Below are 20,076 nucleotides of genomic sequence, written 5' to 3' on the forward strand. Positions count from 1 at the left end.
CTGAACAGGCTGGGGCTGTTTTCCCTGGAGCATTGGAGGCTGAGGGGTGACCTTATAGAGGTTTACAAAATTATGAGGGACATGGATAGGCTAAATAGGCAAAGTCTTTTCCCTGGGTTCGGGGAGTATAGAATTAGAGGGCATAGGTTTAGAGTGAGAGAGGAAAGATATAAAAGAGATCTACGGGGCAACGTTTTCACACAGAGGGTGGTACGTGTACGGAATGAGCTGCCAGAGGAAGTGGTGGAGGCTGGTACAATTGCAACATTTCAGAGGCATTTGGATGGGTATATGAATAGGAAGGGTTTGGAGGGATATGGGTAGAGTGATGGCAGGTGGGACTAGATTGAGTTGGGATATCTGGTCGGCATGGAGAGGTTGGACCGAAGGGTCTATTTCCATGCTGTACATCTCTATGACTCTATGAGAGTTAGTATACTGGGATCAGTTTCATAACATGCTCTCGTTTGCTCAGACCTCCTGTATTAACCACTGAAATGATCTTAGGCAATGTGAACTTGTTTCTGGATTTCAAGATGTACAAAGCAATCCTGCTTTCAAAATGTACAACAATCTATGAATGACACTAGATTTAATCATTATACCCAAATAGCACATTAACACTACCAGATCTGTGTACTGCCAGACACACTGGAACATCAACTGCATAAATTATTTAATATATTTCATTCAATTAACACTACATGAACACACTTAAGTCATCTGTTGAAGCAACACGGTGGTGATTTATTTATTTAACTGTACTGAAGTGTTCATCTCAAATGCTACTGTTCTCACTAAAAATAAACTCCACACCATAGTCATGTCTCAATCACATTCTTTTTCTGATAGCCCAGTCAGACTGTGCCTGACAATGCACAGTCCTCAGACTTTGTTCAATTCTAAACTACATTCCAAACCTTATCTTCAACCAAGCCACTATCAAGATTACATACCTCCACCTCCGGACTTACATCTACCTTTTAGAGTCATAGTCATAGAGATGTACAGCACAGGAACAGACCCTTAGGTCCAACTCGTCCATGCTGACTAGATATCCAAAATAAATCTAGTCCCATTTGCCAGCATTTGGCCCAAATCCTTCTTAACCCTTCCTATTCAGATACCCATCCAAATGCCTTTTAAATGTTGTAATGTTACCAGCCTTCACCACTTCCTTCAGCAGTTCATTCCATACATGCACCATCCTCTGTGTGAAATTGTTACCCCTTAGATCCTTTTTAATTTTTTCCCCTCTCACCTTAAACCTATGCCCTTTAGTTTTGGGCTCCCCCACCCCAGGGAAAAGACCCTGTCTATTCACCCTATCCATGCCCCTCATGGTTTTATAAACCTCTATAAGGTCACACCTCATCCTTCAACGCTCCAGGGAAAACAGCCCTAGCCTATTCAGCCTCTCCACGTAGCTCAAACCCTCCAACCCTGGCAACATCCTTGTAAATCTTTTCTGAACCCTTTCAAGTTTCACAATGTCTTTCCTATAGGAGGGAGACCAGAATTCTATATTTGTTTCCAAATGCAAGTCCCTTCACAGTTCCAAGCTTTGGCCCTCCTTGCTCACTTCCTAGGCTATGCCCTTCCAAGATGAACTTGTCTAAATTTTCCTGTTCCATATTCTAGTCCGTATGGTCTTACAAACTGTTACTACTATCCTTCACTGATTCCACATCCACCAATGAATTCACTTAAAAATCCTTGAGGTCATGAATAACTTCTTAATTTGACACCTTTACCTCTCCTCTCCCAGCTCCACAACCTCCTTGATCCCTCATGCTTTTTGATATCCTTTGTATTCCCCTTCTGCTATGAAACCTTCAGCCCTATTATTCTCATCCACTGAAGAGCTCATTCTATCCCTCACCAACCCTCCCCACTCCCTCAACCTCTCCACTTTACATCTCGTACCATCTGTCAAACATCTTTTCAAAAACTCTTCAATTCATCATGACTTTGGCCACACCTCTGGCTCTTGTCCTAATAATGCTTGCTATCTGGTCACCTTTATGAAGTACTTTGCAGCACTGTGTTAAATTAACGGTCCAACATAAAGGCAATTTTGGAGAACTGTGTCCATTGACAGCTGGGAAATGCAGCATTAGTAATATTTCACAAACAGCAATAAGATGAATTTATTGCTTCTTCATGGTTTTGATCAAGACAGAAATAGTATGCAGAAGCCTTTAAATACTACCTGCTCTTGTTCACACAGTCAATCCTTTTCTACTGTTGACATCTTACTTTGACCTCGAAGGGGGGAAAGGTGAGCAAACTTGCCATAGGTATTTCTGTTTATATTCTGGTGGCAAAGACATTATTGGCAATGATCCAAAGGTGGGTGGGGAATTACGTTGCAAAGGGCAGAGGGAACCAAACATACATATTCAACAGACCACCACTTACTTCGAAGCATGATATAAAACAGTAAGGCTTAAGGACAAACCAATACTCTTCCTCTACCATATTTTCAAATCAAAATTGTACAAATGTATAAATGAATGTAGGAAACTAACAACTTGAATATGCCATACATGGGTCAACAGCAGAGGGATTCAGAAGCTAGCCAGCTTAAGGGCTGTTTCTCAAACACCTCCAACCTTGTGTTGCTCTGAAACAATGAAAAATGGCAGGATCTTATTTTGCTTAGCTCTGGCCCATTATGTCAGTTTATGATACATTATTTACCCGTCATTGTGTGGAAGGCAAATGACTACTTTCATAACAAGTAAGGCCTGCAGTTGGAGTTACTGCCAGCATGGCATTCCCATGTAATAAACACCTTTTATTTATTTGGATTATCTTGAACACTTGCGAAAAGCTACAACAATTTCTTTCCCAGACTCACAAGCTGGCTTCCACACAACATTTTTATATATGCAGTCTGGGAATGGCAGGCTGCAAATGAATAACTGACCAGCTAGTTCCACTTGGTTGCCAGGAGACTGCTGGCTGCCTCGATGCTGAAACCCTGACATAAGCACAGTCTGCGTGGATAATGTGACAAGTCTCTCTATATTTTCCTTCCAAAGGATTTTAATATGAACTGCTTCTATATAAAAATGTTAATCCCCTCTGACACAGGAGTGAGAAATGTTGCTTCTCGTAATGACTCCTGTGTCCTTCATCTCTTTAATAGATGGCAAGCGTTAAATGGCAGGCAGATTTTAACATGGAGTTTCTTTTCCCCACAAGATGACAAAAAAGGTGATAGCTTCATTGTCCTATCACTGCTGCCAAGCCATGTAAATGAAATTGGTAACCTTCACTGCAGTTGTGCAAAAGAAGACATTTATCAAATGACAGTTAAAAAAAAATTACTCTAGGCTCAGTGAAATACAGCCAGGCGAGTTCAGTGAATAATAAAGTAACTGCAGTCATGCTGTGAAAAGCTATGATGGAAGGCATCCGGCTGAACAGCAAGTGTAAAATATGCTGTTACTATAAATGACAGAGTGAGTATATTAAATACCATTTTGAAAAAGTGCATGTTTTTGAGAAATCCAGGTAACTACACTTCCCCACTATTGTCCTTTTCTCTTCAGAATTTTGAAATCTGGGTTTTCTGACTGAGGTTCTCTTAACTCTTCAGAGTTCTATTGATAAGCTAGTCCAGTACAGAGTATATCCTCATTTTTCTCCCTCTTTCATATATCTCTCGCTCTGGGATCCAACTTCACCTTTTCATTCCCATCTCCCTTTCCCCCTACTCCCAACCCCATCTTCAGCATAAATATCACCTTTTCCTAGTTGCTATCAGTTCTGATGCAGAGTCACCATACTCAGAACATTAACTCAGCTTTCACACAGATGCTGCTGGATCTGCTGAGTTTCGTCAACAATTTCTGCTTTTGTTTCAGAGTGCAAAGGGAGTGTTGCACAATCTAAAGCAAGTGCAGGGAAGTTCTCCCAACAGCCTGGAGAAAATTAATTTCTCGAATGACAGAAATCAGATTACTCTGCAGTCATCTCATTGTTGTTTTTGACACCTTGCTGTGTGAAAATAGGCAGCCATTTTTCCTTATTTGCAATAGAGACTACACATCAAAAGTACTCAATTCCATGCAGAGTCCTGCGATCCTAAATCGCACAAAAGAAATCTAAGACTTCCCTTTAAAATAGACTGGTCAATGGTAGTGTGGAAAGTAACATCAATCACAAAATCCAGATAATCAACTCTGGTGCCGGGGTATGGTTTTCCTAGTGTTAAAAACCCACCAATATCCATCAAAGTTTTAATTCTTCAACTCCATCCCCAAGTTGATGGTCTAATTAATAATGGAGAACATCAGGATTATCTGTCCTCACTCATTAACCATACCCATACATAAAGAATCAATACCCATGCATAAACAAGCAGGAGGAGTCACATTTCAAGCCATTATAGTGTCCTGTTGGTACCAACTAAGTAGGTCCAGATTGGAGTAGAAGCTGAGATTTTCTGATATTGGTGGTGGTTTACTCCTTAAGTGGCAATAAGCTTTAATAACTATCCTACCCCTACCACTATGATTCATACAAGAATGGAAGTGGTGAGTGACTCCTCCCTACTGTTTAGGTTGTAAGGACCACAGTGCCTGTAAAATCCAGCTCTTTATCCTGAACTTAAAAATAGCCTGAAAATAAAACAGTAAAAACAAAACAGCAAAATTATTTTGGAGGACACGTTTCTTTGGTTGGAGACAAGTTCTAAGCAAATATCCTATGTTTAAATTTGTTCCGATGTGCACAGCCCGGTCAGTACTGTCAGCATGTTTTTTGTTAAAATACAAAAGCACTTTCTTTGCTGTAAATTCAGATTATTCACTGAATTTGTTTTAATAGTTCATGTGCTATACAGAAGGAAAGATGTGCTTCCTCCGTGCTACTTATAGATACATATACCTGAGAAGAACAATATGCATCTAAGGTAGGGCATGATAATTATTTATGTATTCATAAGGACTAACAAATAATTCTTTCACTACTATTGTTACAAATTGCTTCATAAATACTTTCAATAGAAAGATTTGTGGCTTTACCACTTACACTTTTAGCATCTTCTCTCTTGGCACGGTAACGTCCAATTTAACGTGAACAAAGCCACAACGTGTGAAGATTCAAAGCTTTTGTACTGTTCAAGAGACAGGAGGGGAACCACAAGAAATTTCAGAATAACTGACCTTGGTTTTTGCAGCTATTTTGTTTGATTGTGAATAACGTAGGCTGCTCAGCCATGTAGTGGAGAACTACCTAAACACCATGCGATTAGCTGCCTTAAAGTTGGATATGGCTAATTCTTGCTTTTGGGCTCAGGTTAATTTTAGAGCTTGCAAACTAACGCAGTTACTAGCACTGTCTTGTCACGCTATTCAAGCAACTGTCTATTCAACTCAAAGGAGTTTGTGATATCTTGTATCCAAAAAGGATGCCTATACAGCATCAATCACAATTTTGCATGGAGTCTTGAAACAATGTTGGCATAGTTTGTATGTAATCTAATAATGTGATGTTTCACTGTACTTTTAAGATTGTTTCGGAAGACAGCAGAGTGTTCAGTGTTGTAATCAGCAATCTCTCTCCAAACTGAAAAAGGGACATACTTCTGAGACCAAGATTGTTGGGCTTTATATGAACCTTTGCTCTGCAAACTAACTGTCATCTACCAGATCCAGAAGCACTTGACGCAGACATTGATTTCTTTAATTCATTGTTAAGATCTGAATATTTCTAACAAGACTATCAATTATTATGTATCCCCTATCTAACTAAGTGGCTTACTATGGGTATTAAGATTTAACCATGTTTCTGTCAGGTTCAAGTCACATAAAAGCCAATTTGGATAAAATCAATAAGTTTCCTTCCTTAAAAGATGTTCTATCATATATTTTGTCAAGAAATTTTCTCTGTTTTTAAATGGAATTTTAAGGATCTAATAAAATGTCTCCCGAAAGCCACATGAATTTGCTTGTAGATTCAACTGCAGACAATTAGTCTAAGCTATCTTACGAGTCAATTGTAAAATATTAATAAATAAGTCGAAGATTCCAGGATTGTCTCTTTAAGGTGTGAAGATTCAAAGCTTCTGATAGTGGTCAGGAGGAAGGAAGAACATCACAAGAATTCCAGCATAATTTACTATGTTTTGAGAAATAATAATTCAGCAAGTTTAACATTCTTTGATGTTTTGTTTGATTGCAGTGCAACCTAGCTAAAAACATATTTAGAGGAGGACCATCTAAATATCTCGAAACAGCAACTGCTTCTCAACAGGGTAAGAGAGCGAGACTAAATGAACAGCAAGAAGACTGTTGTACTGAACCAGGAGTTACCATGAGCCACAGCCCATAATGTTACAAATGTGAAACAAAGGAGCTTTCTCACTATCTTAGGTCCTCTTATAAGTGCAGACCGTCTATGGAGACGCAAACTCCAACCACTCAAGTACAGAAACAATCAGAGCTACTGATTGTGACTTAAGTTACAATCCCCTATACTTCATCAAGCAAGCCAGGCCAGCAACTGATCTCATTTCATATTGACACGTAACTTTTATCCTTACTTCCTTTTCACATCCATATTTTAGCTAATAAATTTAACACATTTTATTTAAATAACTTTGAGCAATAGTTGCGCTATAAATGAATGCTTTTTATTTTATTAAGCCATAAAACTGAGCTGTTAAATTGAAACACTTGCAAAGTAAAAGGAAACTACATTTGTCACACTTGGTATGTGATTGAGACAATGATAATAAACTTTACTGTTAATGTTAATAATCCAATAGCTTGATGGTGACATTTACTAACAGCAGCTTTCTATTTCCAGATGTTTTTTAAGTGAATTAAAATTTTCAAACTACCAAGACAGGATTCAGCAAGATTCTCTTAACTATATATATATATAAAACTACTGATACATACAAATGTCTTGGATGAAAATGTAGATGGGTGGGTTAGTAAGTTTGCAGATGATCCAAAGATCGGTGGAGTTGTGGATAGTGTAGAAAGTTGTTAAAGGATACAGCAGGATATAGATCAGTTGCAGATACGGACGAAGATATGGCAGATGGAGTTTAAACCAAGTAAGTATGAGGTGCTGCAGTTTGGCAGATCAAATGTTAAGGAAAAGTTATACAGTTAATGACAGGACCCTGAGCAGCATTAATATACACAGGGATCTTGCAATTCAAGTCCATAGCTCCCTAAAAGAGATCATGCAAGTAGATAGGATGGTAAAGAAGGCAAATGGCATGTTTGCCTTTATTGGACGGGGAATTGAGAACAAGAATCAGGATATCATGTTGGAACTTTGTAAGACTTTGGTTCAGTCACATTTAGAGTATACCGTTCAATTTTGGACGCCACATTACAAGAAGAATGTGGAGGTTTTGGAGAGGGTGCATAAGTATTTTCAAGGATACTGCCTGGATTAGAGGGTATGAACTATAAGGAAAGGCCAGAAAAACTTGGGGTTTTTTTTAGATTAGACTCCCTACCATGTGGAAACAGGCCATTTGGCCCAACAAATAAACACCAACCCTCCGAAGAGTAACCCACCCAGACCCGTTTCCCTCTGACTAATGCACCTAACACTATGGGCAATTTAGAATGGCCAATTCACTTGACCTGCACATCTTTGGACTGTGCGAGGAAACCGGAGCACCCGGAGGAACCCCATGCAGACACGGAGTGGATGTGCAAACTCCACACAGACAGTCTGCCCGAGGCTGGAATTTTCTTTGCAGTGGCGGAGACTGAGGGGAGGCTTGATAAAAATCTATAAAATTATGAGAGGCATAGATAGGGTTGATGGTTAGAATTTTTTTTTAACCCTGAGTTGAAATGTCCTATACTAGGGGACATGCATTTAAGCTGATATGGGGAAAGTTCAAAGGAGATGGGAGGGGCAAGTTTTTTTGCACAGAGAGTGGTAGGAGTCTGGAATGTGTTGCCAGGGGTGGTGGAGGAGGTAGATATGTTAGGGGCGTTTAAGGGACTTTTAGAGAAGCACATGAATATGCAAGAATGGAAGGTCATGGACCAAGGGCGGGCAGAAGAGATTAGTTTAATTTAGCATCATGTTTAGCACAACATGTGGGCCGAAGGGCAGATTCCTGTCCTGTAATGTTCGACATTTTATTAGTCCGTGTCATTAGACTGCAATGTCACAGTGCTACCATACTCTCTGAAAAGGGAAATATTCAAATTTCTCACATTAATGTCACCTAAATGAATACACAACTTCAGACCAAAACACAAAAACTGGAAAAAGAAACTGAAGTGGGATGAATTTCTAAAAATAAATGCATTAATGGAAATACTGCCATATCTAAAGCATTGACTGGGTCTTACCTCTCTCATCTTTGCGCTGCTGAAAGTTGGTGTCAATACACTGCGGACATTTTTCCAATCTCCATCTTGTAGGAACAAAAGGCTGTCACTCAGCGGCTTGTTGGCAAAAGACAGTTTCTGAAAAACAGAAGAATAATTTATTGTCAACTAAGCATCTAAGGATTATTGAGACTATTTTTAAGAGCAGCAGCATCTCTCTTGAAATTGTGGGTTCCTGATAGGGTTTAATTCCATAGTTGTCAGTTGCCCAGTCGCAAGAAATCAGTGTTGACTGGTTGCTTAATTAGGATGGATCTTATGGAGTGTTATCCTGGTTCACCTGTTATTGGACGTGCACACTTGTACTCAAATCCAGACTGCAAGAGTGAGGGTACTGCCCACTGACTCACTTCAATATTCCTGCTTCACTTGAAATGAATATTTTGACAGCACTTGAAACTAATGCTAGCCGCATACAGTCTTTATTTAATCCAAGGTGCAATGCACACAAGAGAGAGTGTGTGACAGTCCATAATTGCGGTATTGCAGACTGTGTTTACTTACAATTCAGAAGTTGATGGTTTAGAGTGTTGAGAATATTGGTTAATAAGTTATTGGATGTTCAATAATAGTACCCTAATACATTCCATTTTGAAGGCAGATGACTTTCAGATCAGTTTCCTCTATGTTCCAAAATCCATCTGACCTTGAAAGCCTGAAGAAACATCAGACCCTATTCTATGGATGTTCAAATGAAGCTGCCAAAGAGGTTAGGTTAAATTTTACCACATAGCAATTCTAACAGGATGGGGTTTTAAAATTATTCTACATATTTGACATGTTCTTCAGCCATAGGTGTGTCAACAACCCAAAACAACCTGAGAAAGCATAACTGATCCTTCTTGAAATGCTGAGTCGTGTACTGATCCCACTGCAGTTCTCATTCATCTACATCAGAAAAAAGTTAAGGGTCACCCGCTCTGGTGTGGGGTTAGAATCACATAAAAATGAAACCAAGTAAAAACACTCCTTTCCCTAAAAACAAAACCAGCAAACAAGTTGGAGTTTTTTAATGATAATCTAAGAGCCTCATGGTCACATTACTGTCATTAGCTTTTTATAAGTATCCAGGTGCAGCAGGGAGTGAAAAAGGAAAAGGGTATGTCACCTTCATAGTGAGAGAATTTGAGTACAGGAGCAGGGATATCTTGCTGCAATTGTATAGCAGCTTGGTATTGTCTGCAGTTTTGAGAGAGGTTATTCTAGCTACGGAAGTGTAAGGAAGGTTTACCAGACTGATTCCTGAGATGGCAAGATTGAATAGAAGGAGAAAGTGAGGACTGCAGATGCTGGGGATCAGAGACGAGAGTGTGGTGCTGGAAAAGCACAGCAGGTCAGGCAGCATCCGAGGAGCAGGGGAATCGACGTTTCGGGCATTAGCCCTTCATCAGGAATGGGCTGGATTCATCAGGAATCCCGATGAAGGGCTTATGCCCGAAACGTCAATTCTTCTGCTCCTCGGATGCTGCCTGACTTGCTGTGCTTTTCCAGCACCATGCTGACATATGAATAGAGGCTGGAACAGTCAGGAAGTTGAAAGGGATCTCACAGAAATTTATAAAATTCTAACAGGACTAGGGCAGAGCAAATGCATGAAGGATGATCTCTATGGCTGGGGAATCCAAAACAAGGGGTCACAGTCTAAGGATACTGGGTCAGCCATTTAGGATTGAGATGAGGAGGAATTTCTTCACTCAGAGAGTGGTAAACTGTCACGGAAAGTGGTTGAGGCCAAAACATTAGCTGTCTTCAAGACAGAGTTAAAATAAGTTCTCAGGGCTAAAAGGGTGTGGAGAGAAAGTGGAAACAAGGTCCTGAATTGGATGATCAGCCACGTTCATATTGAATGGCAGAGCAGATTGGACCCACTCCTGTGTCTATACCTCAGGAACATGATGTATTGAAAGCTGTCACTGCATGGAAAAATCATGGTGAGGAGTTAAGCCAGTGAAGTATTGCAATGCATCAGATTGCCAGATATCCTGGAGTTAGAAGTATTTTGGAGACAGCAAGAAACTCACAGGACATTCTTAATCAAGGTGAAGGTTCAGAAAAATGTAACTTTTGGACTATAAATGCAAAAGTACACAAGCAACATGAATATTGCAGTTGAAGGCAAGTAGTATTAGGGGTTGCAGAGAGATAAGCAAAATGACTAATTTCTCATCTGGACTTTGAGTTTACACAAAGATCCAAAGCAGGAAGAGCTGTTTCTTTGTCTTCATCCTTATTTCTTGCACAGTGGATTTATCTGCATCAATTACAGGAATCTAGGGTGATGGTGACATAATGAAAATGTCACTGGATTAGTCATGCCAAGGTCCAGGCTGATCTTCTAAGGACTCATGCCTTCTGAGAGTGAAACAGGTGGATCCTCCCTTTTATGTGTATTGTGGACAATCCCCACCTTTTAATCTGAATTCTGCTAATTTTGGCTGTGACAAATTTGTCCCTTTTCCTTAATGATAGTAATACCGGAGTCCTGCTGCCTGCAAATCTGAAAGCTAATTCCTATTCTCATAACCGCTCCGTGCTTCACAGCTCCATAAGATTAATCCCATTCCTTTAATGGATTTCCCCAGGTAATTCATGCTGTCTGTGGCGCTACTATTAATTCCTGTTGCTATACAGTTTTTTTCTTAGATGAGTTCAACTGTCTGCAGCTTAATTAATTCTTCTCACCTTTCCTGCAGTGCTAAACAGTGAATCTCCCACCTTTTCAGGAGTCTCCTAACTTGCCATTAGACTTGTCTGCTTAGGTTTCTCATTTGCCCCATTATCTGACTTTAAAACATCCTAAAGTCTGTGACTCAGTTTAAATTGCTTTTGCGGCCTTTGATTTCTCTTATCGTAATCATGCCTTGCAGTGCCCACTCACTATGATGGTCTACATGGAATCACATTGGGTGGGATTCAGGCACTCCTCAGAAACAATCCTTTCAGAGCCTTGCATCCATATGTAACAATAAAAATTCCTGTAGTACATAATTAATCATTTTAATCAAACTTAATTTTCTTCCTTTGAAAGTTCATCTTTAGAACTTTAGCGGTGAAACTCCTCATTGGCCACAGTGAAAAATGGTGAAAACATCTGCAATTGGAAATCTACGGAAAAGATTGGGAAAGAAACCAAAGATGGTGCTAAAATACCTGCATCCTGTTTTGTGCTATGAGCAAAGACTATTTGCACCCTTTTCTAAATTTCATTCTGCAGATTGATACAAAGAGACAAAGAAGTTGTGGTAAATACATTTGGGAACATCCGCAAATGCCTTACAAGCTGTGAAGGAAGTCATTTAATTTCAGTTAGATCTGCATCCTCTAGGCTATCAAGTAAACAGCGCTTCAGCTACACTTACTCAGCTAATTAAACAAGAACTGCAGTCAGCCTGCACCATGAACACAGCGACAAGCTGCTCAGTGGTGATGCTATATTCCAACTTATTAAACGTGCCCCAGAGAGTGATTTCTGATATTACCAGCCCAATGCACGTACAGGAATGAATACCAATCTCCCATTCAAAGCAGGTTTTAAATTCTGAACAATACTACACACACACAACTTGTAAGTTTACAATGTGGATGGATTAAGACTACATACCATTCTGTTGACAAAGTTGCTGAAGTCCTTTACCAGAATCTGTTTCAGCATTTCGGGCTCAGCAATTACAACGGTTGCCCGACGGCCAATATAGTAACTGAAATATAGAAAAGGAGCAATTTCTTGAGAATGGACCACAACTTGCAGGGCTTTTTCAAAAACAACTTCAGTTATCCATGCAGATAAATGTGCGCTAACTATGTAGATAAATTATAAATCATGATATTCCCACAGTTTCATGATCACGCCCATAATATTCCCATTCCCACAGACCCTTTTTAAAATTAATTTCCCCCACTCTTCCCCAAGTCAAACCTCTCTGCCTGACACAAAGGTAGGTAAGAGAACTGCTCCCAGATCTCTGACAATTTTGGGACAGGAACTTGCAAACATCTTCTCCTTACGGCTTAGAACCATATCAAACAATGTCTTTACCAATCAAACTTTAGGATGGGTTTATTTTTGCTAAAACCTCTTGACACAGTATGTATCAAAACCTTGATCACTCATTCCATCCTTCACATTGTAGCTGCAGTGTGCATTTTTGCAAGACTTTCATAGGGTGTGGATATCACTGGCAAGACCAGTATTTGTATCATTCCCTGTTGCCCTTGAGTGAAATGTTTGCCAAATTATTTCAGAGGGCAGTGGATCTAACATGTAGGCCAGACCAGGGATGGACAGCCAATTTCCTTCTCTGAAGGCCATTAGTGAAACAGATGGTTGTTTATGACAATCAATAGTGGTTTCATGGTCAACAACTCTAGGTTGAATTAATTGATTTTTAAATTCCACATGTGCCTGTCGTGGTGATTCGAACTCAGGTCTTAACAGCATTAGCCTGGGTCTCTGAATTACTAGTCAAATGACATTATCTTTTTGCCACTGTTTGAGTAGGGGACAGTGATGAGACAATCATGAAACATATAAACCAGCAGCAGAAGCAGACTCTTTAGCCCCACAAAAAAAACACACACACTCTCTTTGCGTAAAAAGATCATATGGCAGCTCATCCAGAAAGTCATTCTGTCTACTGACATGATGACATTTCATGCAAATTAAAATGAGAGTTTTCTTTTCAGGAGAGTTTATTTCACACACAGATAATCTACAATATCTAGCTCAGGGATATAGAGGTGAACTACACTAACAATCCTAGCTGACCCAGCTCACAATGGGGTCCAAGCTTGGGACTAAAACCCATGAAGACCCGACAGTGGAATATCTAAGTACACCTAAATAAAATGCCAGCATTTAATTATCATTATTTTTTCTTGGTCATCTCCTCAAGACTGAGGCTGCTATTGCAGACCTCACTTGTGTTCACAATTTTATGTATGAACTCAGATATTGAATCACATCAGACATTTCAACTGTGTAGGGAACTACAGTCAATCATCAATGGAATCAATTTCTGGCAACCATCACTGACTAATAAATTGCAAGCACTTTGATTCACTCGTTTGGTTGTCTTTCAAGCACAAGAGAATGGAAACCACTTTAAAGCAATTCCAACATTGCCTCAGCTATAACTAGCGAACGTAGTAGGGTCCAGAGAGGTATCTTGGTTCCATGTGGTTTGTTTGACTTAAAGTAACATCAACAGGAGAGCCTTTACCCATAAAGGTACACAATAATAGAGATTAGAATTGTTTGTAATGAGCAAAATAGATTAAACCAAATGTTTATATATTTATAAAGTGTGTTTAATACATTTCCTAAAGGAATCTACAGTATTTGAGTTTTTAGACTAGATTCCCTACATTATGGAAACAGGCACAAATCCACACTGACCATCCAAAGAGTAACCCACCCAGACCTATTCCTCTTCTCTATATTTACCCCTGACTAATGCACCTAACACAATGGGCAATCTAGCATGGCCAATTCACCTAACCTACACATCTTTGGATTGAGGGAGGAAACCGGAGCACCCCGAGGAAACCCCACACAGACAGAGGCAGGTCCCTGGCGCTGTGAGGCAGCAGTGCTAACCACTGAGCCACCATGCCGCCCATACAGTTTAATACAGGTGCGCATGAAAGACTGAGTATTCAGTGTGTACAAGGGACATACAGTTGCAGCAGGAAACACTTTATGCATGTATACTCTTGGACCCAACTTGTATGTGAAAATTAAAATCATATTAATTGGAAAATAGATGCATCCTGCAGATAAATGCATGCCTGCTGTCTGAAAAATTAGGATGATGCACAATTAATTATGTAAAATCATAATTTTACAAGTTCAAATTGTTCAATAAGTGCAACCCTCACTATTTGAATGAAATGTTAAGCACATGTAAAAGAAGAGAGAACATATAAACAAATTGGCTAATTAGATCTCATTACACTGACAAATTATCCAACTGATTACTAAACAGACTTTCTTTGTAAATTCAAATACTACAAGTGTTACCTTCTCCAAACTTGGACAGTCAAATTGTTTTTTGCTTCGAATGGGAACATAAAGAAATGATTTAGTTTACATCAGATCTTGCTGCAAATCAAAATATGAACTTCTCCCTCCATCGGTACATCCTCTCCATTATTTGTCTCCAGTTCTCTTGCCCAGACAATTTCCTCAACAGTTTGGTAGAGGAAAGGCTGCTGCAGTTATTTGAGCCTGTACAGGGATGTGCATCTAATGGTCAGTAATCATGCTCCAACACCTCAGATCGCTCTCAACTTATACATCACCTTGATGATGAAAGTAGACAGTTAGGAAAAATCCTCCCTTTACCTGACAACTGAAGGCACGCTTACAGTCAGCTCCACACCCGCCCCCTGTTGGGCCGAAGGGCCTGTTTCCACACTGTAAGTAATCTAATCTAATCTAAAAAAAAAACTTAGCACAGAATTGGGACCTTACTGTATAGTTTAGAGAGGAAAACGCTCTAATCTGATGGGTTAATGTTAATCATTAAACTGTGGATAAATTGGATCAAATGGATAAATTTAACACTTGCATGCTGTTTGATTTATCAGAATTGCAGACTGTAAAACTTTATTCACTGTATATTAATCTTATATAAGAGGAAACGTAAGGATAAGCTTGTAAACTGGATAGACCAAGGAATGCAGTATGAGGCCCATTGTTAGAGTTAAAACCCAAGGACTGTACAGCAGGATGTTGCCAAAGACGGGGAATTTGCGATCATTCCAAAGATTCTGGAATACCTTAAGACTATTTACATTGTAGTCGAGGAATGTAAAAGGAAATTCAACAGCATTCCTCATGATTATGAAGAGATTTTGTGAAATGGAGATTGAAAGACAATTTCCAGTATTCAGGGAGTCAACGATGAGCAGGATTTGCTTTAACATCATTACTGAAAAAGTGCAAGAATAGAATCTGTGTACATGTATTGTCAAGGGCTGTTGGAGTCAAGGCCTGTTCATATATTTGAAAAATAAAATATGGAAAACTCCAACTATAGAACTTTGAATTCCAAAGATAAAAGATTGCTGTCAAAATCATGGATACTTGGCAGATTTATTACAATTCAAATAAGATTTGACTTTGGAGAAAGCTGCTCACATTGTGCTGGAAGCAGAAACCAAAAAGTTACACAGTTAAATTCTGACAGGAGAAGGGCAGCTTTACCGCAGAAAGCCAATAGGCTTTAACAACTTAAGAAGGTACGAACATTGTACCAACAGAATTGGCAGACCATCACAAAGAGTAAGTAAAACAGCAGATACTAAAGGCTGCATCTTACAGAGGTCAGGGCAACATTAGCTATCCAATGAGAAATCTTGAAGTCGGTGGTATCCCAAAGAGTTTTTTCGCCAGGTGAGTTTCTCACTGGGCAGTAGCAAGTTTCCAGTTAAGGGGGATTATAGCTTGTTCAACACCTTGTTAACTCAGTTACTCGCCTCAGTAATATCCAGTTTCCTTTCTCACCAAACTTGCTGAACAAGCTAGATGGCGTGAAATCTTGATGTGCTACGTTCCCACTAATGTCTCCCGTCGCTGTGTGATCCGTTGAGGTCCATGCACAGAAGCAGTCTCTGGAACTGGCAGCAAATGCTACTGTATGCTGTTCACTGTGCCTGGGTGCACAGCTTAGATGCAAATATGCATGTGCAAATCAAAGTAAAAACCTTGTGGGTGGGGGGTAGTTCTCAGTCCAGTCAAAAGACAGGGGGCTCAGTTGATCGGGGATCTTGGTTTCATCAGTCATGGGCACAGTCCACACACAGTCCAGTCCTAGCAATGATTAGTCATCCACTTGGATTGTTCACAGTCAGGGGATCTGTCCATGTGAGTGAGCAATGATTAGTACTGTAGAATAGTCCAGACAGAGTGTGCTGCTTTATCCTGGCATCCTGTGCTCTGCATAATTGCAGATGGCAACAAGACAATGTGCTGAATGCTGAGGAACTGGGAGATTAGATTAGATTAGATTACTTACAGTGTGGAAACAGGCCCTTCGGCCCAACAAGTCCACACCGACCTGCTGAAGCGTAACCCAGACCCATTCATTTACCCCTTCACCTAACACTACGGGCAATTTAGCATGGCCAATTCACCTCACCTGCACATTTTTGGAAACCGGAGCACCTGGAGGAAACCCACGCAGACACTGGGAGAATGTGCAAACTCCACACAGACAGTCGCCTGAGGCGGGAATTGAACCCAGGTCTCTGGCGCTGTGAGGCAGCAGAGCAACCACTGAGCCACCGACGGGAGAATGAGAGTAGTCTTCTGAGGAGGATGACAGGCTGTTGGGAGGAGGAAGCTCTCACTGTCTGTGACAGAACTGAACTAGAAGCCAGACAGGATCTGATTGACACAGACATCGAGAATGCTGGACAAATTCAGCAGGTCTGGCAGCATCAACGGACAGAGAAACAGAGTTCATTTTTCGAATCCAGTATGACTTTTCTTCAGAACTGAAAGGTATTGGAAACTGGTGAGTTTTATACAGTTGACAGACTGGGAAGAGGAGTGAGTGAACTGATTGAAACCAGCTTCCAGTAGGTAGGAGCTGGTTGAAGAAGACCATAGATTAGACATCGGTCATGACGCTGGCATTTGATTAGATTAGATTCCCTACAGTGTGGAAACAGGCCTTTCGCCCCAGCAAGTCCACAACGACCCTCCAAACAGTAACCCCCCCCAGACCCATTTCCCTCTGACAAATGCACCTAACACTATGGGCAATTTAGCATGACAAATTCACCTGACCTGCACATCTTCGGACTATGGGAGGAAACAGGAACACCCGGAGGAAACCCACCCAGACACGGGGAGAATGCGCAAACTGCACACAGACAGTCGCCCGAGGCTGGAACTGAATCTGGGAGCCTGGTGCCGTGAGGCAGCAGTGCTGACCACTGAGCCACCGTGGCGCCTGAGGAGTGCACTTCGGGGGTGAACTGCAGCCTCTCTTGTTTGTGTTCCCTCTCGGTGGCTACAAGTAAAAATTCATGTTTGGACTTGCCTGATTGTTTCAATGTACCTCAATTATAAAACATTTCAAGGGGAAATTGGTGATTCAACTGATTCCCTGACTGGACAATGGCAAGATACAGGTCTCCAGTGGACTCTGGAGACAGAGACCTGGTGATGTAGAAAAGGTGTTTAGACTGGATGTTGCTCCAGACAGATAAAACATATGGCATGGTAGCTAAACAGCAACCAAGTGGGGGAATGGGTTGCATGTATGAGTGTCAGCCAATCTGGCTAAGTGCTGCGAGCAATGTCGTTTTGTTTTGCTGTGTCAGGGGGCAATGCTGATGCTTGCCTAGGTGCACAGCAACCTTTTAAAGAAGATATGGCTGCAAGGGATGTCAGTCTTTTGGGAGATATGTGCTAGGTGGTGATTGTTCTGGAACGGTGTGTGCTAAGATGGCGACAGAATCGGATGTGTGGGATACCATAGGTATAGAGTCAGGAGTTAATGAGGTGTGTTTAGTAAGATACCACGACAAATCTTGCTGGGTCACACAAAGACCAATGTAAAAAGCTTGCAACAATTTGCATTTAGCCAGAGTCAGTGCCAGCACAATGGAAGAAACACGGCCTCACAAGCGCAAGCAGTGCCCACGTTGGCAAATGGAATCCTCCACTTGTGAAACCATAGGTCAATTCAAGATGTGTAGAAATAGAACATAGTGCCCGAGTGCCAAAAAAAAACAAATGCTTCTTCATACAAAGAGATTTCTGCAATAGAACCACAGAGGTTTCTCCTCCTTGAGGAAAGATTCAACAATTACCTCAATTATAAAACATTCCAAGGGGGAACTGGTGATTCAACTGATTTGAATTTAATGGAACTAATGTGTGTCAATGGACATCCCATTAATTTGAAGTTTGATAAAGATGTGTTACTGTCCAATCAGTTCAAATACCTGATAGAAGTTTATAAAATAATGAGAGATATAGATAGAGTTAAGGGTAGTTGACTTTTCCGAGGATGGGGGATTTCAAGATGTGAGAGCATATTTTTAAGGTGAGAGGAGAGAGAGACTAAAGAAAGACATGAGAGGCAAATCTTTTACACAGAGGGTGGTTCATGTATAGAATTAACTTCTTCAGGAAGTCATAGAATCATAGAAAGCCTAGTGTGGAAACAGGCTATATGGCCAAAAAGTCCACACCGATCCTCTGAAGAGTATCCCACCCAAACCCATTCCCCTTACTTTTCTCCAGACTAACGCACCTAACCTCCCTGAATGCTATGCACAATTTAGCATGGCGAATTCACCTAATCTGCACATTTTTGGATTGTGGCAGGAAATAAGAGCAACCGGAGGAAACCCACGTAGACACAGGGAGAATGTGCAAACTCCACACAGACAGTTGCCCTAGGTGGGAATTGAACCCGGGTCCCTGGCGCTGTGAGGCAGCAGTGGTAACCACTGAGCCATCGTGCCACCCTAACTGGTGGGTATGGTACAATTACAATGTTTAAAAGACGTTTGAATAGATACATAAATAGGAATGGTTTGGAGGGATATGGGCCAGGGCAGCCAGGTGGGACTAGTTTAATTTGGGATTATGTTTGGCATGGATTGGTTGGGACCAAACAGTCTGTTTCTGTGCTATATGACTTTATGACTCTATGACCATTGCTGAAGAAACACAAGTCACAGTCTACAGGAATGAAACTACATGACACAGGTAGAAAAACTTTGTCTTTTACAAATGTCTTTTACAAATCATACTGCACTGCAAACAGCGTAAATGAGATTAAAGCTTACACACAGTTCACAACAAGACTTCTCATTTTTCAAGCTGCACATATCTTGACCTCAACATCCTTAAGTTAGCAGAAGTGTTAAACTAATTTCAAGAGAACAAGAAATTCAGAAACAAACCATTGTTGACCAACTTGTCAGCTGATGGAAGATTTCATTGGCTTTCCCAACTCATGGTGAACATAAAATGAAATAACTCATTGACATTACCTACGCTGGTTTAACATAATTGGTTCAAAACAGATTTTTTAAAAAATTGCAGGCCTATTAATCTAAATCCAAGATGATTTAAGGAAGTGGCCTTAGAAATAGTGGATTGGTTATCATCTTCCATGATGTTTTAGACTCTGGAACAATTCCTACAGATTTAAAAAAGTAGTGAGAGAATTATAGATCACTGAGTCTAATGTTGGTAGTGGGGAGGATATTGGAGTCCAATATCAAAGATTTTGTAACAGAGCAATTAGAAAACAGTGGTAGAATCAGATACAGTCAGGAGAAAGTGAGGACTGCAGATGCTGGAGATGCGATAGGTGGAAGGAGTGCTCTGAAACGTTCCGCAAGTAGGCGACCTGTCTCCCCAATATAGAGGAGGCCACATCGGGTGCAGCAGATGCAGTAAATGATGTGTGTGGAGGTGCGGGCGAATTTGTGGCGGATATGGAAGGATCCCTTGGGACCTTGGAGGGAAGTGAGGGGGGAGGTGTGGGTGTAAGTTTTGAATTTCTTGCGGTTGCAGGGGAAGGTGCCGGGAATGGGGGGGCGTAGACCTGATGAGGGAGTCGCGGAGGGAGTGGTTGTCCCGGAACGCTAATAGGGGAGAGGAGGGAAATATATCCCCCCCTCTACGTTGGGGAGACAGGCCGCCTACTTGCGGATC

The 20,076-nt window shown here is 40.8% G+C and overlaps 1 protein-coding gene across 2 annotated transcripts in view; it reads right to left on the bottom strand.

Moving 5' to 3' along the window:
* Positions 1-20,076, bottom strand: part of tbxas1 (thromboxane A synthase 1 (platelet)) — a 157,983-nt gene that overhangs the window by 107,748 nt on the left and 30,159 nt on the right. For both annotated transcript variants that reach the window (XM_043708955.1, XM_043708954.1), the window contains 2 exons: positions 11,989-12,085; positions 8,349-8,465 (listed from right to left, as the gene is read on the bottom strand). In XM_043708955.1, coding sequence (XP_043564890.1) covers positions 8,349-8,465; positions 11,989-12,085 — 214 coding nt within the window. The remainder of the gene's footprint in view (positions 1-8,348; positions 8,466-11,988; positions 12,086-20,076) is intronic.

Source organism: Chiloscyllium plagiosum, chromosome 19 (assembly GCF_004010195.1).
Source record: "Chiloscyllium plagiosum isolate BGI_BamShark_2017 chromosome 19, ASM401019v2, whole genome shotgun sequence".
In the NCBI taxonomy this organism is placed as follows: domain Eukaryota; kingdom Metazoa; phylum Chordata; class Chondrichthyes; order Orectolobiformes; family Hemiscylliidae; genus Chiloscyllium; species Chiloscyllium plagiosum.